The sequence below is a fragment of the Stegostoma tigrinum genome, chromosome 44, assembly GCF_030684315.1.
Source record: "Stegostoma tigrinum isolate sSteTig4 chromosome 44, sSteTig4.hap1, whole genome shotgun sequence".
NCBI classification, from domain to species: domain Eukaryota; kingdom Metazoa; phylum Chordata; class Chondrichthyes; order Orectolobiformes; family Stegostomatidae; genus Stegostoma; species Stegostoma tigrinum.
In genome coordinates this window covers 10318086-10342528 of record NC_081397.1, presented here as the reverse complement: position 1 = coordinate 10342528, position 24443 = coordinate 10318086, and the positions used below count along the sequence as shown (strand labels likewise).

General features: G+C 44.0%; 1 protein-coding gene across 10 annotated transcripts in view; it reads left to right on the top strand.

Moving 5' to 3' along the window:
- The first annotated feature begins 3034 nt into the window (after positions 1–3034).
- Positions 3035–24443, top strand: part of LOC132206966 (histone H2B-like) — a 94335-nt gene continuing 72926 nt past the window's right edge. For 2 of the 10 annotated variants that reach the window (XM_059642101.1, XM_059642108.1), the window contains exons 1-3: positions 3625–3755; positions 4447–4528; positions 11846–11927. Coding sequence is in view for 2 of the 10 variants with exons in the window: in XM_059642107.1 (XP_059498090.1) it covers positions 8888–8996; positions 11846–11927; positions 14326–14662 (528 nt within the window). In the remaining 8 variants the exon portion in view is untranslated. Of the gene's footprint in view, positions 3869–4446; positions 4529–8859; positions 8997–11845; positions 11928–14325; positions 18242–23778; positions 23798–24443 lie in introns of those variants that run through there. The other 8 variants (XM_059642107.1, XM_059642106.1, XR_009443260.1 and 5 more) reach the window with 8 other exon arrangements.

The window sequence follows — 24443 nt, the reverse complement described above, 5'->3', positions numbered from 1 at the left end:
ATTTTATGAACTTCTATAAGCTGACTTTCAACATGCCACACTCGAGTGAAAAAAAAGACTCGCAGCCTATCCATCCTTTCCTTATAACTCGAACCTTACATACTCGAAATATTGGTGAACTTAATCTGAACCGTCTCCACCTTAATCCTGTCCTTCCTCTAACTGGCCGACCAGAACTGTTGGCAGTATTTCAGAAGTGGCCTCACCCAATGCCCTGTGTAACGTCAATGTGAATGCCACCTCCTAAACACAAAGGACTGAGCAGCGAAGGAAAGCGTGCCAAACACCTTCTTAACCATCCTGTTGAGGTGTGATGCAGACTGAAAAGAATTCTAGGTCCTTCTCTTCTACAACACTACCCATTAATTGTACAGGGCCTACCCTTGATTGTTGCACCAAAATGCAACACCTCACAGTTATCCAGTTGAACTCCATTTTGCAGCCCAACCGATTGGGTTACGATCCCTTTGTAATCTCAGAAAACCTTCTCCATTCACTATGATAATAACTTTGCGAGCATTCACAAACATGCTTACCATGCCTTCTATATTCTGATCCACATCATTTTTATAAATGACAAACAAAAACAGAGCCAGTACAAATCCCTGTGGAAACCACTGGTGACAGGCCCCCAGACTGAAAACAAAACAGCCCTCCACTTTCACTCTCTCTCTATTGCCATTAAGCCAATTATACCTTGATTCTATTTCTTCACAATTGCTGCACACAATAACATTTTGAAATCATATAGTGTGTTGGATGGAGCTGATTTCTGCGGTCGAGAATTCCAGAGGCATACCGTTCTCTGAATGAAGAAAGCTCTCACTTTCTCAGCCCTAAATGTCCTATCCTATTTCCGAAACATGTAATTCCTACCATCAGGAATATTTTTCCAGCATTTATATTGTTTAAGTCTGCCAGTGGCTAACAGGTTTTTACAAAAATCCCTCATTTTTATGAACTTTAGCACAGAAGTTCACAAACAATTCAATCTCTCCTTCCATCCCAGCAATCTGCCCACTAAAACTACCTTTATAGTAACACCATCCTTCCTCAGATAAGGAGGCCACACCTGCTGTCAGTATTCGAGATGTTGTCTCACAGATACCCTGTTAAATTGCCACAATTTCTACTTTTCTCCTGTACTCTAATTACCTCTCCATGAAGGAAAACATACCAGTTACCTTCCTCACTGTCTGCTACACCTACATGCTTAATTTCAGTGATTGGTTTGTGAGGACACCCAGATCTCATTGCAAATTCCACTGTGTCCAACTATCGACGTCCAGAAAATAAAGTGCCTTCCTTTTATTTTGCTACCAACGTGTATAACCTTATATTATACAGTGCATTCCTGGGTCAAATTGAGGACACATTGATGGGAGGGGGAGTTGAACTGGTTCGCAACTGGGAGGTGCGGTTATTTACTGCGAGTGTAGGTGTTCTGCAAAGCAGTCTGTAAGCCTCCACTTGGTTTCCCCAATGCACAGAAGGCCACACATGTACAGCGGATGCAGTATAACACATTGGCAGATGTGCAGGTGACTATCTGCTTGATATGGAAAGTCATCTTGGGGCCTGGGATGGGGGTGAAGGAGGTGGTGTGGGGGCAGGTGTAGCACTTCTTGCAGTTGCAGGGGAAAGTGCCGGGTGTGGTGGGGTTGTAGGGGAGTGTTGAGTGGATGAGGCAGTCGCGGAGAGAGTGGTCTCTCTGGAAGGCAGGCAAGGGTGGGGATGGAAAAATACCTTTGGTGGTGGGGTCGGATTGTAGATGGCAGAAGTGTCGGAGGATGATGTGTTGTTTCCGGAGGTTGGTGGGGTGGTATGTGAGAACGAGGGGGATTCTATTGGGGCAGTTATTGAGAGGGTGGGGTGTGAGGGATGAGGTACAGGAAATGCGGGAGACACGGCCGAGGGTGTTCTTGACCACTGTCGGGGGAGGGTGGGGTGGAATGTTGCGGCCCTTGAAGAACGAGGACATCTGGGTTGTGCAGGAGTGGAATGCCTCATCCTGGGAGCAGATGCGGCAGCGGTGACGGAATTGGGAATAGGGGATGGAATTTTTGCAGGAAGGTGGTTGGGAGGAGGTGTATTCATGGTAGCTGTGGGAGTCGGTGGGCTTGAAATGGGCATTGGTTTATAGGTCAGAGATAATGGGAACTGCAGATGCTGGAGAATCCAAGACAACAAAATGTGAGGCTGGATGAACACAGCAGGCCAAGCAGCATCTCAGGAGCACAAAAACTGACGTTTCGGGCCTAGACCCTTCAGCAGAGAGCTCTCTGATGAAGGGTCTAGGCCCAAAACGTCAGCTTTTGTGCTCCTGAGATGCTGCTTGGCCTGCTGTGTTCATCCAGCCTCACATTTTGTTGTATTGGTTTATAGGTGGTCGCCTGAGATCGCGACAGAAAGGTCCAGGAGGGTGAGGGATGTGTTAGAGATGGTCCAGGTGAACTTGAGGTTGGGGTGGAAGGTTTTGATGAAATGGATGAACTGTTCGAGCTCCTCTTTGGAGCATGAGGCAGCACCAATACATTCATCAATGTAACTGAGGAAGAGGTGGGGTTTGGGGCCAGTGTAGGTGCGGAAGAGGGACTGTTCCACATTACCTACAAAGAGACAGGCGTAGCTTGGGCCCATTCCTCAGACGACATTTCCATCCTGGGCGTCCTGCAGTACCCTTAGTTTGCAGGAAAAACAACTCGTATTCCGCTAGGGAACCCTGCAGCCCAATGGGATCAATGTGGATTTCACCAGCTTTAAAATCTCTCCTCCACACACTGCGTCCCAAAACCAGCCCAGCTCGTCCCAGCCTGCCTAACCTGTTCTTCCTCTCTCCTATCCCCTCCTCCCACCTCAAGCCGCACCTCCATTTCCACTCTGCTAACCTCATCTTGCCCCCTTGACCTATCTGTCCTCCCCGGGCTGACCGATCCCCTCCCTAACTCCCCATCCATACTCTCCTCTCCACCTATCTTCTCCTCTGTCCATCATCAGTCCACCTCCCCTCTCTTCCCATTTATTTCAGAATCCTCTGCCCATCCCCCTTTTCTAATGAAGGGTCTAGGCCCGAAACGTCAGCTTTTGTGCTCCTCAGATGCTGCTTTGCCTGCTGTATTCATCCAGCTCGACACTGTGTTGTCATAAGATTAGACGTGATGTTTTGAATTAGGGAGCACATCTAAAGGGTCGAATGGCCGGCAGCTACTCCACTTGCCCATCAGATTGTGAGAGAGCCGCAGGGAGGCAGTTACTGACATGTTCCGGGAAACGATCGAAGTTCATCGTTCAGCTTCTGTTTCACGCTCTTGTTTTTGCGAATTGGAATTGAATCGTGGGAAAGAAAAGTCATTACATACAAACGTTCTCTGCTCTTTCCCCCACAGCCCTCAGTTGCTTTGCTGAAACTGGGAGAAAAGTGAATTGGGGAAATGATCAATTGATATTTGTTTCTGGGAATTATTCGGAAAAGTAGCGCATGCGCGATTTCCCCCACCCACTCGAAAAAGAGCATTTGTTTGTTTAGAGGAGCGCATGCGTAAGGCCTTCCCCCAGCGCTGCCATTGAGGAGCATTGACTCAGTGAGTAGAAGAGGTTTGTTTGAAACAGGCCGCAATGGAGAGACCAGCGCGCAGGGAAGCGAGGGAACAGCAGGCTCCTTCCAGCAGCGCATCGAGATGTGAGTCTGGGACACAGAGGGGGCTCCGAGACCGGCATTGATTCGGGCTCAGTTCAGGGAGAACCGGGGGCTGTAGGTAAGAGGCCGAGCGGAGCAGGAACTGGTCCCGGAACTTGAAGAGAGAGGCCTTTCTCGGGCTGTGTGTGGGCCTGCTGAGGGAGACACAGCGGCAAGAAGCTGCTGCTGGGGGTCAGTCTTGTAGCTTTTAGTCTTCTAAACACTGCTGGAAATTCATTGTTTGGCTTCTGTTTCATGCTGTTTGTTAACATTGTGCAGTCTAAGTCGAAACACAGATAAGACTATGGAAGTATAAGAACCCTGTAACGGACATTGATCAGAGTCAATGTATTCTACAGTTAGTGCTTTGGGATTTGGTAACGGCGCAGACATCGCAGTGGCTTTGGGTAGCACCTTACGTAGAGCTGTCCAATTATCGTTCCACTTCTGGATTTTACTCAATTGGTATCGAAGCATATATATTTAAAACAGAAATTATCCTTAGACAAGGAGCAGCTCAAGGTTAAAATGGAATCAGAGCTGTGTTTGAATTGATGACTTTAAAGTAAAGGCAGAAGTCTCATGACGCTGTCATCATCCGACAGGTTATTTTAAAATGATAGGCTTTTGGAGCACTGGTCTTCATCAGAAGAAGTTAAAGAAAAGAATCATCCTAATAATTACTAACTGAATATTACATTAATCTTTTTGACATTGTAAAACTTAGTTGATGTTGATTTACAGGAGTAAACTCTTCTGTCTTCCCCCAGGAAAATACTTGCAGGAACAAGACAATGTAATACTTGGCCAATACAAAGCTAAGGGTGACCAGCTGCTTCTAACAAACAACAGGTATGTTACCATGTCCGAGCAGAGAACATCCTTTCCACAGGCACAGAGCAAATTGAGTCAGAGATACATTAAACTCAATTTCTGGTGACATGCTTTCAAGACAACAGTCAAACACAACCAACAAAATACAAATAGTTCTTTCTCTCCCTCTGTTTTCTCAACACACACCACCCCATTTCAAAAAAATTCATCATTTGTAGCCTATTGGCATTTACAACATTTTTGAAAATGAATAGACTGAATTTTCATCTGAAATAGACACAAAAGAACTGCAGTAAATCTGCATTTAGTAACTATGTTTTCAAAGTTACTGTCAAGGTGAAGAAATAGTTCATGCTGCTACATAGTTACACCAACCATACATCTAGCAGATAATGAGGACAGATATGGAGGAAAACATTGACATTATTATCAGTAACCGAGCAGGACAGCATTAATCTTTTGTCAAATAGATGTCCCAGGCACAGCCAGAACAATTAAATAATGTGCCTTCAAAATGCACATCCTGTCCCAAAGCCTAACGTAGAATGCCAGCAGAGTGTGTGTGCACACTTTCTGGCACACACGCACTCCACTGAGTTGTAAATATACACACTATCCCCATCACATGTGTTACACCATCTAACAGCCATGAAGATCATGTATATTGCAAACCTCAGAATGTGTAATATTGAAGATGACTTCCACTCACGGATTTCAGGTCAGAGAGGTAGCCTTTCATGATAAGAGACAAATAGAACAGAATGTGAGCTAAATACTTCAATCCTCATGTGCACATGCACTCCCGTGTTCAGAATGTGAATATCACTCATTCATTATATGGGGGGGAAAAAAAATTGGACAAATTTTGTGGAGTTCAGTTCAGGCAAATGCGAGGTGATGCATTTTGGAAGATCCAATTCAAAAGTGAACTATACGGAAAATGGACAAGCCCTGGCAAAAATTGATGCTCAGAGATCTGGGTGTTCAGGTCCATTGTACCCGAAGATGGCAACACAGTTCGATAGAATGGCCAAGAAGACATGTTGCATTCTTTGCTTCATCAGATGGGTCGTTTAGTGCAAGAGTTGGCAGGTCATGTTACAGTTGTATTGGACTTTGGTTTGTACACACTTAGAATCCTGTATACAGTTCAGGTCGCCACATTACCAAAAGGATCTTGATGCTTTGGAGAAGGTTGCAGAGGAAGTTAACAAAGATGTTGCCTGGTATGGAGGGTGCTAGCTCTGAATAGAGTTTGAGTACATGAGGATTATTTACATTAGAAAGATGGAGGTTGAGTGGGGACTTGATTGAGGCCGACAGAGTCATGAGTTGCAACAACAGGGTGGATAGCAAGAAGCTTTTTCCTCGAGTGTGGAACTCGATGACTAGGGGTAATGATTTCAAGGTGAGGGGGGACAAGTATAAGGATGATATGCATGGAAAATTCTTTACACCGAGGGCGGTGGGTGCCTGGAAAACTTTGCCAGCGGAGGTGGTAGAGATGTGCGTGATAGTGTCACTTTAAGATGTATCGAGACAGACACAAGACTGGACAGGGAGCAGAGGGATACAGATCCTTGGAATATAGGCGACAGGTTTCGGCAGAGGATATGGATCGGCGCAGGCTTGGAGGGCCAAAGGGCCTGTTCCTTTGCTGGAATTTTTTTTTTGTTCTTTGACACACTGAATTCCCAAGAAGTAGTCCAAGAAATATATTGAGCAAGAGATTAATTTCACCTCTCTACGTGTTACCATCTCATCGACTTAGAGGTAATTAATGTGTCATTTCCTTTTCTACAAACTGGAGAAATTGCACATCAGGACAGGTTTCAGATTGAAATTGACATTGACATTGCATTTGTTTGCATAAAACTACAAACTGAATAGTGAAAACCATCTGAAACACTTCTACTGTATATAAACTTTGCTATTTAAATAGACCAGAAGGAAATCAAATATTGACCTGAAATGATACAAAAAAAACCTACATTCAGGCAGATAACCTAGATTGTTGACTATACAATTAATAATGTCTCATACAGTGAGCTTGCAACAAGAAATGAACATTAAACTCTAAATGTGTCCAGACCAGAGACAGACCAAGCCGGAATAAGACATAAACCCGACCCTAGAAATTATACAGGGAGAGAATGATAAATGCATTCACACATTCACAAACCAGATAGCTTCAGGCATAGCCTAATAACTCATCTGTCAGATTTACAGGACAGGATTTGACAGGGCCAAATGGGTAAATACACTTGCACAGCCATAGAGAAGAAACTGACAGGCACATATTGATAACAGTACACTCATTCACACATCAGAAAGTGACAGGGACAGTAAGATAATTACACACACATTCAGACTGCAAAAACTGACAGGTACAGGCTGATAAATACATCCACACATGACAGGAAAGCAAAAGCATAAGCATATGTAGATTGATAACAACATTTGCATATTCACAGAAGATTTTGACTAGGACATATTTGTAACACTTTTGCATTCATGAGAGAGGAATTGATGGATATAGATTGATAACTAAACTCTCATATTTCACAGCAGAAACTGAGAGGGACAGTTGGATGGTTACGCTTATATCTTCACGTGACAGCTACCAACAAGTACGGATCAATGCTTATCACTCACACCCATATATTCATAGATGTCTGCAGCACAGCAAACAGACCTTTCTCTCATTGAACCTGCACTGTTTAGAAACAACCAGCCGACAATTCTACATCAATTCAGCCAGTATTCAAATTCCATAAATGTGTCATGTTGGCAGATGAAGTATCATCCTCACCTTTATCAGTTGTCAATTGCTTCACCTAGCATGATTAGAATATCTTTTATTCTATCTTAAGCAAGAGGACTTTATAATCATAGACCTTTTGTTTTCAAATTAGCTTAAATTTTGTTCAAATAGCCCTGTGTTCCTCTTGACATTCCATCTGAATTTTTACATCAAACACAAGGACGCTTCATGCCATTTTTTTCAAACAAGCAATATAACTACATAACCGTCCTCATTTATATTTTGCAAAGAGGGTTCAACAGTGTTTATTCTTCAGTAAATTCAGTTTGACGGCCCCAGTTTTACCCACTACATGACAGAAAACAAAAGTTCAACACCGAGCATGTTAATGTCTGCGCCATAAAACAAAATCGAAGTGAGAAAGCTAATTTTCTTTCCTGCACAAGCAACATTGTGGTCAGTCAGCCGCAATGCAGTTCATTTGTTCATTGCACTTCATCTTTGGCAATAACATACGAAATTAACATCTTTAGTTTAGCAGCATTCCAAGACTTGTGCCACTATGCAATGTTGAATGATATTAATATCATCCTGAAAATATCCTTTGATATCACCACAGCGATTAGTCTCTGCAATGTATCCTTTACAAAGATCCATTTATTTTCTGTCCTCAACTCTTGAGGAAAAGCACAGACGCATTTCAGTTGCAATGTCTTGCATTTTCACTTGCTTATAAATGTTGTAGGCACAAACAACTGAAGAACATAGGCTGTTTCCCATATGCGAAAGGAGAGATGAACTGAAAACTCTGTCCTCTGCCATGGTGGTAATTGGCTGCCCACTTTCCAAGAAATACTTAATCTGCTCAGTAACGCAATACAGGAAGATGGAAATAGGATCAATTGAGTGTATCTGTCTGTCTTGTTTCATAACAGCAGCTCCTGTGCCAATGCACGGTGGGTACAGAATAACTTACAAAGCACGGAGATGCTGCCAGGTTAGTAGATACCCAGGCGAAAACAAAAGAAAATGCCATTTCTCTTAAATATCACCTGGGTGGGAGAGCTCCTCTTTCATTCAGCATTCATAGGACAGGGTAAGAGTGAAGTACTTCAATCCCGGTATGTGAATGCTCTCCTTTAGGATTAAGTATGAGGTATCAGCTTGGCATAAAGTAAATTAGTCATGTTCACTACATTAGAAAATACTGAAGCTATTGCATGATCAATGATGAATTCTACTGAAACAGCTCAAGAAGTAAATTGAAAGCCAGATTAAATATGCCTCCAAATATCGCACCATGTCTTAGATTTGGACATGTAACTAATGTATCAATTTCCTTTGTTGGAACTGAACTATAGTAGGCCAAGTCTAAAATGAAATAAACATTACAATGTAATTTGCCTCCAAAGAGGTACAAATTAAAAAGCAGCTCTCATCTCGTACACAAGTACTGCATAAAGGTGTTATTAAATGGACCAAAGAAGAAAGCAAATAGGGTCGTGAACAGATACAGATGCAAACAGATAACTGGAGATTATTGGCAATGGATTGAAGAAACGCTCACATAATGATCTTGTTACAGGAGGAATAAATTTGAAATACACAGTCAGATGAGTGACTGCCCAATCCAGAACCAAACTTACTATCATAACCTGTACAGAGACTCAATATTTGTGGACATTAACCAAACTGCATCTACAGAGTCAGAGACTGACAAAGGTATTAAAACAGTTTCATTTACATGATCTGATTCATAGGGCATTGGGTAAAATCTCATTCATGTTGAGCAGCAGAGATTTGAACAACAGAAGGATGTCAGCAGTTCCTACAAGTAACATGTTCAATGCAACATTACCCATTTGAACATTACCCACAACATTACCCATTCGGTGTCCGTGTGAAATATGATGACAAAGCATGAGGAACACATTGACACACAATGCCAGAGACTGAATTGATCCCATGGTGAACGTCAGCCCGATGCTGATGAAACTAACAATAACCACACTTGCAATCTCAGTGGGAGACTGACTATTTCAGAGAATTCTCGCACTCTCTTTATGATTAATGTGTTATAAGTTAGTGCTATGATGATTTTATAATACACCTCACCAAGGGTATCAGATCATACATGCCGAGCTAGAAACACAAACAGACATTTAAAGGACAGTGTGACTTAGACCAATACCTATCTTTAATTCAGATTGGCAGCTCATCAGAAAACTCTCTCTCATACAACAAACAGATGCTGAAAGGAAAGGAATGAAATTGATGCCTGTGGTCATCAGGGACTGTTGGACCAAAGGTCTGTTTCGCAGCTGTATGACTCTTTGACAATATTACTACCCTCAAATTCACAAAGCAGAAACCGATCGGAAGAAACTTGCAGTAACACTCCCAAGCCTCATGTGGCATAACGAGGCACTTGTATTCACAGAGCGGAATCTGACAGGGGGAAATAATAATTATATTTCCATATTCACATCACAGAAACTGAGTGGAAAAGGTTTTCAATTGCACTTCAACATTCACACAGCAGGTAATGACAGGGACAGATTGATCACAATGTCCGTATATGCACATAGCCAAGAATGATCGGTAGAAATAGATAACTGTATTCTCGTATTCGCGTAGAGGAAACTGAGTTATAAATTCATAACTACATTTATATATTCACATCACAGAAACTGATAGTTGCAGATGAATAACTACATTCTCAGGTTCCCAGAGCAGACGTGGACAGGTACGGATTGAAATTTGCACCCAAATGTTCACGTTGCATGTTCACACATCATTATCAACAGATTAATAAGAAAACTCACATCTAAATAACAGAAACAGATACTGATTGCTGTGTGAAGATGCAGTTGTATTTTTCAATCAGTCCCTGCCAGTTTTCACAATGTGGATGTGTGATTTTAGTTGTCAATCGATACCTGTCAGTGACTGCCACGTGAATGTGAGGGTAGTGTAATGCATGTTAACTACATGGATTTTAGTAAGACATTTGATAAAGTACCATGCAGCAGATGAATCAGAAATAGACAGGCTCATGGGATACAGAGCAATGTGTTAAATTGGAAGCAAAGTTGGCTCAGCAACAGGAATCAAATGGTCAATGGCTGCCCTTGTAAATGGAAAGCTGTTTCAAGTGGTGTTTCGCACAGCTCAGTGTTGGGACCGCTGCTGTTTGTTTTATATGGTAACAACTTGGACTTGAACGTGTGGGTTACGATTGGGAAATTTTCAGCCAACACAAAAATTTATCAGAGTACTGGTAGTGCAGAGGATAACTGTCAGCTCCAAAATGATAGAGAAGGTTTGGTGGAAGGGGCAGATGAGTAGCACATGGAGTTCAACTCTGATAAATGTGAGGTAATGCATTTCAAGAGGTGAAAGGACATGAAATGGGAATACATGAGGTGGTGTGGAAATTGTAGATAAAGTGAGTGGTCTTGGTGTGCAAGTGTACTGGAGTGTGACAATAGCAGTACAGGTGGATAAGGTTGTTAAACTAGGTATATAGAATGCTGTCCTTCTTTGACAGAGGTATGAAGCACGCAAGTAGGGCCAGAACGATGAAACTATAGAAGACACTGGTGAGGCTGGAACTGATGTATTGTGCACTGCTATGGTCACCACATTACAGCAAGATGTTATTGCTCTGGATATATTGCAGAGAAGATTTACTGGAATGTTGCCAGGGCTGGAGAGTTGTAGCTATGAGGAATAATTGTAGAGGTTGAAGCTGTATTATTTTGAACAGTGAAAGCTGGGAGTGCCATGTTTGAGGCAATTGGGATGGGCAGAGATAGAATCAACAGGGGGAATCTGTTTCCCTTGGCATAGAGTTTAAAACCATCGGGAGTTGATTAAGTGAAGTGGCAAGAGGATGAGAAATGATGGGAGAAAAACCATTTTTATGAGAGGATGCTTATCTCAAATATGCTACCTGAGTTGCTGATAGCAGAGATTCTCAACTCTTGTAAGAACATACCTGGACCTCCACATTAACTCTGTAAGCTGCAGGGCTATGGGATGTATGCAAGAAGATCGGATTATGATGGCCATTTTGGGGTGTTTGGGTCAGCATGGAGATGATGAGCTCAATGGCCACCTTCTGTGCTGTATAATTTAAATTGATCAATAGTTCCTTATCATTCTGTCCCTGCCATTCTCTGCTGTGTAATTCATGAGTAATTACCAAAGACTTAGAGGGACACATTGATAACTACAGTCACACATTCACTAAGTAGGAACCAACATGAATAGATCAATAACTAAACTCATATCCACTGACAAGCTTCCACTGGGGAGTTCCAGTCATGGAGCTGTACAGGTATCATTTACTTTGAGGACCTCATTCAAATGGTGTTGAAGTTTTTAGAAATGATCAAACAAGGAGCAGCTCAGGGCTAGATTGGACCAAGACCCATAGTTATGTCAGAATTCCTAGTGATATTAAAATATCCAAATGATTATTAACTAAATGTTGTGTTGATCAGTTAAACATTGTCAAACCCAACTGATGCTGGTTTACATGAACTATCTCTTCTGTTTTCCTGCAGAAAAACACTTGAAGGACCAAGACAAAGTAAGATTTCTTCAGTACAATGGCAAGTGTGACCAGATCCTTCTGACAAACAGCAGGTATGTTCCCACTGTCAGAACATCCTTTCCACAGTCACAGAGCAGATTGAGTCAGACACACAGTGAGCTTAATTTCCAACAGTTATGTTCAAACAAACAGTAAAACAACGTTGAGGAAATGAAACTTTATTTTTCTTGTCTCTCCATTCCAAATGCACAGTTCCAACAAATTTCAGAATTCATCACCCATTGACTTTTACACCATTTTGAAGATGGATAGACTGAAATTATACACTCAGTATCTGAATGAAATCCACGTAAAATTACTCTCATAGCAACTATCACATAATGAGTCACACCTCCACCGATAATATTCCTGGCTGCTGACAATTAAGCCAGTTTTACAAGTAGAAAATGACCGGTATGGATTGATACCTAACCTCACTCATTTGTATTGCAAATGCTTATGAAAAAAAAATGATGACGAGACTCACATTGACATTGCAGAAACGGACAGCTAAAGATTAATAAAGATATTCACACATTCACATCATAGCAACTGGTATGCACACGTTCGTAAACAACACTCACATTCACATAGCAAACTGACAGCAACTGAACGGTAGCTACTTTCACATATCCACACAGCAGAAACTGGCAGCTACATATTGATGACAACTCCCAATTTCATAGACCACAAAGTGACAGGTACAGATTTGTAACTGCAATCACATATCCACAGATTAAAAAAAAACTGACTGTTACAGTTTGATGACTATACTCAAATATTCACAACGTATATTCCCACAGGTACACATTGATAACTTTACTGGCAAATTATGAGGTACTGACAGGTACAGGTGCTCGACATGCACATATCCATACGTAAGAAATTGATAGGAACTGATTGACGATAACCTTAGAGATAGCAAGAGCTGCAGATACTGGAGTCAGCCTTCCCAGTTTTACAAAGCATTAGCTGACAGGTACAGTTTGGTAACTACTCTCATATTCACAGAGTAGAAGCCGACAGGCTGTTATTGATAACTGCACACATGGTCACCAAGCAGAAACTCAGAGATTGATAACAGTGACATTGAAATTGCAGAAACTGGCAGCTACCCATTGATAACTGCTGTCACACTTGCATTGCAGGAACCGTTGGGGTCAGATGAATAACCATGCTGTTGTTGAATTGCTTGACAAGCTTGTTGTTGCTTGTTTACAGACATTTTGTCACCATACGACATAATACCTTCAGTGCACCTCTGGTGATGCATTGCTGTTGTGTCCTGCTGGCTGTTTATGTGCCGCAGTTTGCTGGGGTGGCTGACATCACTTCCGGATTTGTTTCTCAGTGGTTGGTATATGGGATCCTGCTCTATGCATTTGTTAATGGCATTCCAGTTTGAATATCAGGCCTCCAGGAATTCTCATGCATGTCTTTGGTTGACTTGTCCTCAGATGACTACGTTGTCCCAGTCAAATCGGTGTCCCACTTCGTCCATGTGTATTGAGATGAGTGATAGTTGGCCATGTCTCTTGGTAGCTAGATGGTGTTTATGAATTGTGATGTCTAGCTTCCTACCAGTTTGGCCTTTGTAATGTTTTTGGCATCTGTCCACGATATCTCGCAAATAACGTTGGTTCTGTCAGTTGTGGTTGTTGGATCGGGGTAATATGGTGGTCATTTCTGATATGTTTTTCATGTATGGTGGGGAGACCAGTGTCTCTGGAAGTGTTGTGTTATCCATTTGTCGTCTGTGCAGGTGTTGAAGGACTACGCTTTTCAGGTAACCCCGTCATTTCTGTAGACACTGTATCAGCGTTCTTACATAGAACATTACTGCACAGTACAGGCCCATCAGCCCTCGATGTTGTGCCAACCTGTCATACCGATCTGAAGCCCATCTAACCTACAATATTCCATGCACGTCCATATGCTTATCCAATGATGACTTAAATGTACCTAAAGTTGGCGAATCTACTACCATTGCAGGCAAAGCGTTCCATTCCCTTACCACTCTCTGAGTAAAGAAACTACCTCTGACATCTGTCCTGTATCTTTCACCCCTCAATTTAAAACTATGCCCCCTCATGCTCGCTGTCACCATCCTAGGAAAACGGCTGTCCCTATCCACTCTATCTAACCCTCTGATTATTTTATATGTTTCAATTAAGTCACCTCTCAACCTTCTTCTCTCCAATGAAAACAGCCTCAGGTCTCTCAGCCTTTCCTCGTAAGACCTTCCCTCCATACCAGGCAACATCCCAGTAAATCTGCTCTGTACCCTTTCCAAAGCTTCCACATCCTTCTTATAATGCGGTGACCAGAACTGTACGCAGTACTCCAAGTGCGGCTGCACCAGAGTTTTGTGCAGCTGCAGCATAACCTCTTCGTTCCAGAACTCGATCCCTCTATTAATAAAAGCTAAAACACTGTATGCTTTCTTAACAGCCCTGTCAACCTGGGTGGCAACTTTCAAGGATCTGTGTACGTGGACACCGAGATCGATCTGCTCGTCGCCACTACCAAGAATCTTACCCCAGTACTTTGCCTTCTGGTTACTCCTACCAAAGTGCATCACCTCACACTTGTCTGCATTAAACTCCATTTGCCACCTCTCAGCCCAGCTCTGCAGCTTATCTATGTCTCTCTGCAACCTTCAGCATCCTTCGTCACTATCTTCAACTCCGCCGACCTTGGTGTCGTCCGCAAATTTACTAACACATCCTTCTACGCCCTCATCCAGGTCATTTATAAAAATGACAAACAGCAGTGGACCCAACACTGACCCTTGCGGTACACCTCTAGTAACTGCTGTCCAGGATGAACATTTCCCATCAACTACCACCCTCTGTCTTCTTTCAGCAGGCCAATTTCCGATCCAAACTGCTATATCTCCCACAATTCCATTCCTCCGCATTTTGTACAAGAGCCTACTGTGGGGAACCTTATCGAATGCCTTGCTGAAATCCAACACATCAACAGGTTTACTCTCATCTACCTGTTTGGTCACCTTCTCAAAGAACTCAATAAGATTTGTGAGGCACGCCTTTCCCTTCACAAAACCGTGCTGACTATCCCTAATCAATTTATTCTTTTCTAGATGATTATAAATCCTATCCCTTATAATCTTTTTAACACATTGCCAATACCTGAGGTAATGCTCACTGATCTATAATTATCAGGGTTGTCTCTACTCCCCTTCTTGAACAGGGGAACCACATTTGCTATCCTCCAGTCATCTGGCACTATTCCTGCAGACAATGACGAGTGAAAGATCAACGTTAAAGGCTCGGCAATCTCCTCCCTGGCTTCCCAGAGGATCCTCAGATAAATGCCATCCGGCCCAGAGGACTTATCTATCGTCACCCTCTGTAGGATTTCTAATACCTCTTCCTTGTGAACCTCAATCCCACCCAGTCTAATAGCCTGTATCTCAGTATTCTCCTCGACAACATTGCTGTTTTCAGGAGTGAATACTGTTGAAAAATATGCATTGAGTGCTTCCCCTATCTCCTCTGACTCCCCACACAATCTACCGCTACTATCCTTGATTGGCCCTCATCTTACTTTTGTCATTCTTTTATTCCTTAAATACCTATAGAAAGCCTTAGGGTTTACCCTGATCCTATCCGCCAACAACTTCTCATGTCTCCTCCTGGCTCTTCTGAGCTCTCTCTTTAGGTCTTTCCTGGCTACCCCGTAGCCCTCAAGCACTCTAACTGAGCCTTCACATCTTATCCTAACATAAGTCTTCTTCTTCCTCTTTACCAGAGATTCCACCTCCTTCGTAAACCACGGCTCCCGCGCCGTACAGCTTCCTCCCTGCCTGACAGGTACATACTTATGTAGGACACACAGGAGGTTTTCCTTGAATAAACGCCACATTTCTAATGTGCCCATCCCCTGCAGTTTCCTTCCCCATCCTATGCTCCCTGAATCTTGCCTTATCTCATCGTAATTGCCTTTCCCCCAGCTATAACTCTTGCCCAGTGGTATACACATATCCTTTTCCATCACTAAAGTAAACATAACAGAATTGTGATCGCGATCACTGAAGTGCTCACCTACTTCCAAATCCAACACCTGGTCGGGCTCTTGCCCAGCACCAAATCTAATGTGGCTTCGCCCCTTGTTGGCCTATCTACATACTGTGTCAGGAAGCCCTCCTGCACACACTGGACAAAAACTGACCCATCTATAGTACTTGAACTATAGTGTTCCCAGTCAATATTTGGAAAGTTGAAGTCCCCCATGACAACGACCCAGTCTCTCTCACTCCTATCGAGAATCATCTTTGCTATCCTTTCCTCTACATCTCTGGAACTATTCGGAGGCCTATAGGAAACTCCCAACAGGGTGACCTCTCCTTTCCTGTTTCTAACCTCAGCCCATACTACCTCAGTTGATGAGTCCCCAAACATGCTTTCTGCAACTGTAATCCTTGACCAACAATGCCACACCTCCCTCATTTTACCATCTTCTCTGTTCTTACTGAAACATCTAAATCCCAGAACCTGCAACAGCCATTCCTGTCCCTGCCCTATCCATGTCTCTAAAATGGCCACAACATTGAAGTCCCAGGTACTAACCTATGCTGCAAGTTCACCCACCTTATTCCAGACGCTCCTGGCGTTGAAGTAGACACACTTCAAAGCAACTTCTTGCTTGCCGGCGCCATCTTGCATCCCTGAAACTTTATTTCTGACCTCCCTACTCTCAACCTTTTCTATCCTCAACCTACAATTTTGGTTCCCATCCCCCTGCTGAATTAGTTTAAACCCACCCGAATAGGCTGAGCAAATTTTGCCCCCAGGAGATTGGTACCCCTCTGGTTCAGGTGAAGACCATCTTCCTTGTAGAGGTCCCACCTACCCCAGAAAGAGCCCCAATTATCCAAGAATCCAAAACCCACCCTCCTGCACCATCCCTGTAGCCACGTGTTCAACTCCTCTCTCTCCCTATTCCTCGCCTCACTAGCACGTGGCACGGGCAACAAACCAGACACAACAACTCTGTTCGTCCTAGCTCTCAGCTTCCATCCGAGCTCCCTGAATTTCTGCCTTAAATCCCCATCTCTCTTCCTACCTATGTCGTTGGTGTCAATGTGCTTCCTCGGCTTTACGCAGCTCTGGATGCTGCAGTGTGTTATGGCTCACTTGAACAGTGTTTTGATGCAGCTCCATTAGTGGGGATTGGCGTGATTGCAGTTGTAGTTGAGTACCTGATCAGTATGTATTAAAAACTGTAATAACTGCACTGTCAAGACTCTTGTAACTGAAACTGACAGATACAGCTTGATGTGGAGTGCCTCCGAGATGGATTCTTGGAACAGCTGGTACTGGAACCTACCAGGGAGAAGGCAATTCTGGGTCTGGTGTTGTGCAATGAACCAGATTTGATGAGGGACTTCAAAGTAGAGGAGCCATGAGGAAGTAGTGACCATAATATGATAAGTTTTAATCTGCAATTTGAGAGGGAGAAGGGAGAATCGGAAGTGTCAGTATTGGCGTTGAACAAAGGGAACTATGGAGCTATGAGGGAGGAGCTGGCCAAAGTTCAGTGGTTCAATACCCTCGCAGGGATGGCAGTGGAACAACAATGGCAGGTATTTCTGGATATAATGCAGAAGGTGCAGGATCCGTTCATTCCAAAGAGGAAGAAAGATCCTATGGGGAGGCAGGGTCGGCCGTGGCTGACAAGGGAAGTTAAGGACTGTATAAAGATAAAAAAGAAGTAGTATAACATAGCAAAGATGAGCGGGAAGCCGGAGGACTGGGACAGTTTTAAACACCAACAGAGGATAACTAAAAAGGCAATACATGGAGAAAAAAATGAGGTACGAAGGCACACTGGCCAAAAATATAAGAGGATTATAAAGGACATCTGCCAATGTGGTATACTGCATCCACTGTACCCGGTGTGGCTTCCTCTACATTGGGGAAACCAAGCGGAGGCTTGGGGACCGCTTTGCAGAACACCTCCGCTCAGTTCGCAACAAACAACTGCACCTCCCAGTCGCAAACCATTTCCACTCCCCCTCCCATTCTTTCGATGACATGTCCATCATGGGCCTCCTGCAGAGCCACAATGATGCCACCCGAAGGTTGCAGGAACAGCAACTCATATTCCACCTGGGAACCCTGCAGCCATATGGTATCAATGTGGACTTCACTAGTTTCAAAATCTCCCCTTCCCCCACCGCATCCCTAAACCAGCCCAGTTCGTCCCCTCCCCCCATTGCACCACACAACCAGCCCAGCTCTTCCCCTCCACCCACTGCATCCCAAAACCAGTCCAACCAGTCTCTGCCTCCCTAACGTGTTCTTCCTCTCATCCATCCCTTCCTCCCACCCCAAGCCGCACCCCCATCTACCTACTAACCTCATCCCACCTCCTTAACCTGTCCATCTTCCCTGGACTGACCTATCCCCTCCCTACCTCCCCACCTATACTCTCTCCACCTATCTTCTTTTCTCTCCATCTTCGGTCCGCCTCCCCCTCTCTCCCTATTTATTCCAGAACCCTCACCCCATCCCCCTCTCTGATGAAGGGTCTAGGCCCGAAATGTCAGCTTTTGTGCTCCTGAGACGCTGCTTGGCCTGCTGTCTTTATCCAGCCTCACATTTTATTATCTTAATACAGAGGATAGTAAATGTTTTTTTAGGAATGTGAAAAGAAAAAAAATGGTTCAGACTAAAATTGGGCCCTTGAAGTCAGAAACGGGTGTATTTATTATGGGGAACAAGGAAACGGCAGAAGTTGAGTAGGTACTTTCCTTGTGTCTTCCCTAGTGAAGACAGATCGAATCTCCCAAATGTTATAGTGGCTGAAGGACCTAAGGTAATGGATGAACTGAAGGGAATTTATATTAGGCAGGAAATGGTGTTGGATATATTGTTAGGTCTGAAGGCTGATATGTCCCTGAGACCTGATGGTCTGCGTCCCAGGGTACTTAAGGTGGTGGCTCCACAAATCGTGGACGCATTGGTAATTATTTTCTAATATTCTATAGATTCAGGATCAGTTCCTGCGGATTGGAGGGTGGCTAATGTTGTCCCACTTTTCAAGAAAGGAGGGAAAGAGAAAATAGGGAATTATAGACCGTTAGCCTGAAGTCAGTGGTGGGAAAGATGCTGACATCAATTATTAAGGAAGAAATTACGAATTATTTGGATAGCAGTAACAGGATAGGGCAGAGTCAGCATGGATTTACAAAGGGGGAAATCGTGCTTGACTAATCTTCTGGACTTTTTTGAGGATGTAACTATGAAGATGGACAAGGGAGAGCCAGTGGATGTAGTGTACCTGGACTTTCAGAAGGCCTTTGATAAAGTCCCACATAGGAGATTAGTGAGTAGAATTCGGGCACATGGTATTGGGGGCAAAATACTGGCTTGGATTGAAAATTGGCTGGCTGACAGGAAGCAAAGAGTAGTGATAAACGTGTCCCTTTCGGAATGGCAGGCAGTGATCAGCGGCGTTCCACAAGGTTCGGTGCTGGGACCGCAGCTATTTACAATATACATTAATGATACAGATGAAGGCATTAAAAGTAATATTAGCAAATTTGCTGATGACACAAAGCTGGGTGGCAGGATGAAATGTGAGGAAGATGTTATGAGAATACAGGTGACTTGGACAGGCTAGGTGAGTGGACGGATGCATGGCAGATGCAGTTTTATGTGGATAAATGTGTGGTTATCCACTTTGGTGGCAAGAACAGAAAGGCAGATTACGATCTAAATGGAGTCAAGTTAGGTAAAGGGGAAGTTCAACGAGATCTGGGTGTTCTTGTACATCAGTCAATGAAAGCAAGCATGCAGGTGCAGCAGGCAGTGAAGAAAGCTAATAGCATGCTGGCCTTCATAACAAGAGGAATTGAGTATAGAAGCAAAGAGGTCCTTCTGCAGCTGTACAGGGCCCTGGTGAGACCGCACCTGGAGTATTGTGTGCAGTTTCGGTCTCCAAATTTGAGGAAGGACATTCTGGCTATTGAGGGAGTGCAGCGTAGGTTCACAAGGTTAATTCCCAGAATGGCAGGACTATCATACGTTGAAAGATTGGAGTGACTGGGCTTGTGTACACTTGAGTTGAGGAGGATGAGAGGGAATCTGAGTGAGATGTATAAAATTATTAAGGGTTTGGACACTCTGGAGGCAGGAAACATGTTTCCGTTGATGGGGGAGTCCAGAACCAGAGGACACAGTTTAAAAATAAGAGGGAGGCCATTTAGAACAGAGTTGAGGAGAAATGTCTTCACCCAGAAAGTGGTGGATGTATGGAATGCTCTGCCCCAGAAGGCAGTGGAGGCCAAGTCTCTGGATAGTTTCATGAAAGGGACAGATAGAGCTCTTAAAGATAGTGGAATTAAGGATTATGGGGATAAGGCAGGAACAGCATACTGATTGTGGATGATCAGCCATGATCATAATGAATGGTGGTATTAGCTTGAAGGGCCGAATGGCCTACTCCTGCACCTATCGTCGATTGTCTAAACATTCACACAGCAAAACAGTGTCGTGGATAGACTGATAATTTCAGATACATATTCACTGAGTAGAAACTGATTGAAAGAGAATGACATCTATACTCAGGTACCCAGAGAGCAGAAACTGACAGGAACAGGTTGATGATAACACTGACATGTATAGGGTGATCCCTGCACTCTCTCGTTCCAATTGCATTGACTGAGTGGTACAGATTGATTCCTGCACTCTCACATTCACACAACAGAAAGTGGCAGAGACAGACAGATAACTGCATTCATTCACGCAGCACAAATTGTGAGGACGAGGTTGACAACACACACTCTCACATTCACAGAGCAGAAACTGACAGCTGCAAAGTAAATCTGCACTCAGACATTCACAAAGCTGAAACTGAAAGGCCCATATAGATACCCTCACTCTCTGTATCACACAGCTTAAATGGACAAAATAAAAATGGAAAGAACTACGGATGCTCCCCCCGCAGTGGTCGAGAATGACCTCATACCCTCACCCTGCCCCCGCAATAACTGCCAAAAGAGAATCCCCCTTCGTCCTCACATACCACCCCACCAACGTCTGGATACAATACATCATCCACTGACATTTGCACCATCTACGATTCGACCCCACCACCAAAGACATTTTTCCTTCCCCACCCTTGTCTGCCATCTGGAGAGACCACTCTGCGCGACTCCCTTGTCTGCTCCACACTCTCCTCCAACCCCACCAGACCTGGCGCTTTCCCCTGCAACCGCAGGAAGTGCTACACTTGCCCCCACACATCCTCCCTCACCCGCATCACAGGCCCCAAGATGACCTTCCGCATCAAGCAGATGCTCACCTGCCCATCCGTCAATGTGGTATACTGCATCCGCTGTACCCGTTGTGGCTACCTCCACATTGGGGAAACCAAGCGGAGGCTTGGGGGCCGCTTTGCAGAACACCTACACTCGGTTTGCCAATAACAACTGGACCTCCCAGTCGCAAACCATTTCAACTCCCCATCCCAATCCTTAGACAACATGTCCATCTTGGGCATCCTGCAGTGCCATAACGATGCGTAGGTTGCAGGAACAGCAACTCATACTCCGCTTGGGAACCCTGCAGCCTAATGGTATCGATGTGGATTTCACCAGCTGCAAAATCTCCCCTCCCCCCCCCCCACTACATCCGAAACCAGCCCAGCTCATCCCCGCCTGCCGAACCTGTTCTTCCTCTCACCTATCCCCTCCTCCTACCTCAAGCCGAACCTCCATTTCCTACCTCCTAACCTCATCCCGCCCCCTTGACATGTCCGTCCTCCTCAGACTGACCTCTCCCCACCCATACTCTCCTCTCCACCTATCTTCTCCTCTGTCCATCTTCAGTCCACCTCCCCCTCTCTCCCTATCTCTTTCAGAGTCCTCTCTCTCTCCTCCTTTTTCTGATGAAGGGTCTAGGCCCGAGATGTCAGCTTTTATGCTCCTAAGATGCTGTTTGGCCTGCTGTGTTCATCCAGCCCCACGCCTTGTTATTTGCGGATGCTGTAAATCGGGAACAAAAACCAAGGTGCTGGAAAAGCTCAGCAGGTCTGGCAGCATCTGTGAGGAAGAAAATAGAGTTAACATTTAAGGTCCAGTGTACAGATCGATAACTAAACTCACATCTTCACATTGAGGAATCTTTGAGCGAGAGACTGATAATTACAGTCGTACATTCACAGAACAGGAACTCACAGGCATAGATTGATAACTAACCTCATATCTTAACATAGCAGAAACTGACTGGCATAGATTGGAAACTGCATTCACATTATCTTGTCAGCTGCATCTCACATGTACAGATAGATAACTACACTCATACATTCACACTGTAAATACTGACAATGACAAACAGATAGCTTCAATCCCACCTATTGCATAGCAGAAACTGTCAGGAACAGATTGATAACTGCACTCAAATGTTGACACATCAGAAGCTGACCAGCACTGTTTAATATCCAAACTCTCATAATCACATACCAGAAAATGGCAAGTATAAATTGACAACCACACTCTCGCATCCACAGTCACAGAAACTGACAGGGAAAGAACTGATAAAAGCATTCAGACATTCACATCGCAGACCCTGGCAGAAATAGAGTGACAACTAAATTCTCTCATTCTTATAACAGAAACTGTCATGGATAGACTTAAAATTTATTCATCAAGCAGAACCTGACAGATACAGAGTGATGACTGCTGCCAAACATTCGCAGAGCACATATGAAAATAAACAGATTGATAACTAAACACCCATTTTCACGTGACAGGAGACTGATGGGGAAAAATTAGTACATACACTCATACATTCACGAGGCAAAGACAGATATGGACAGAATGATAACTACAATTACACGTTCATGCAGCATAATCTTTCAGGAATGTGCTGATAATTGTACAAACAAACTGACTTAGGAGAAACTGACAGTCACAGATTTAAAACCACACTCTCGTTTTCACAAACTACAAAAACTGGCAGGTACTGCGTGACACCTGAACTCAAATAGTCACAGAACAAAAGTCTCCCAGGTACAGTGTGATAACTACATTCTCACATCTGCCGAACGGAAACTAAACTCACGTATTGGCAGAGCAGAAATTGGCAGGTCCAGAGTACTGCCTGCACTCTTACATTGATACCACCGAATGGACATTTAGGTACGAGTAACAACACTCATGCATTTTCTTGGAGAAACTGTCAGGCATGGATTGAGAACTACACCCACACATTCACAGAGCACAGATTGAAAGGAACAGACTAATAATGTCACACTTTCAGACAACAGAAATGATAGAGGCAGATGAGCTGAAATATCAAGGGACATTGAGGATCTGGTTAGGAAAGGGAAGAAGGCATACATTGGGTTTAAACTATCAGGCTCAAGTGAATCTCTAGATAACTATAAAGAGTGGAGAAGCACACATCAGAGGGAAATCAGAAGAGCAAAAGATGGCATGAAATGGATCTGGCAGAAAAGGTTATAGAGGCTCCATGGCTATATTAAGACTAAAAGCTTGGCTGGGGAAAGGAGGTCCCCTTAAAGATCAGGTTGGTAGTCCATGTGTGAAGCCACAGCAGAAGAGGAGGATTTTTAACGAATATTTCTCCTCAGTGTTTGCTGAGGAGAGAATCATGGATACTGAGGAAATAAGGGAAGGAAGTGGAGATATTTTGTACCGCACATATATGACCAGAGAGTGAGTGTTTGCAGCCTTAGATCATATTTAAGATGGATGAATTCCCAAGGCCTGATAAAGTCCATCCTCAGATTTTGTGGGAAGCTCAGAAAGAAATTGCAGAGGCCCTTCCCTTGCTGAGATTTTAGCCTCATTTTTAGCCACTGGTGAAGTTCTGGATACTGGAGGGTGGCTAATGTTTTCCATTGTTTAAGAGATGGAGCTAAGACAAGCCAGGGAACTTCCAGCCAGTGAGCCTAACATCAGCAGTAAGCAAGTTATTGGAGAGGATACCGAGTGACAGGATCAATGAACACAGTCAAGGTATGATTAAGGATAGTCATCACGGATTTGTGTGCGGGAAGGCACATCTGACAAATTTTTGAGCATTTCAAAGAGGGAACCAAGTGGAGGGCAGTGGATGTACTCTGTATGGACTTTAGTAAGGCCTTTGACAAGGTCCTGCACGGCAGAGCCCCTCTCACCGCCAGCCAAGCAATGCCCTTGTGCTTGTTTTTAAAATTCTGGTGATGACGCATTCTGCTGATCGACTTTGGCAGTCTGCGTGGGCAACGACACGACGGGATCCACATTCTCCTTTTCCCGAAGGGTCTCGAGGATATTACGTGCTGACCACTGCCTGGTGGCCTTGTGGTCAAAGGCGTTTCAAAAATTTCTCCACGAAGGACAGGTGGTACGGGACGGTCCAACTACGCAGAGCGTTCTGCGGCAACGAGGCCAGGCCCATCCATCGCAACACAGTGGACAGGTAGAACCTTGGTATGCAGTGACACTTGGTGTTTGCGGACTGAGGATCTACGCACAGCTTGATGCAGCCACACACAAAGGTAGCCATCAGGGCGAGGTTAGCGTTCGGTAC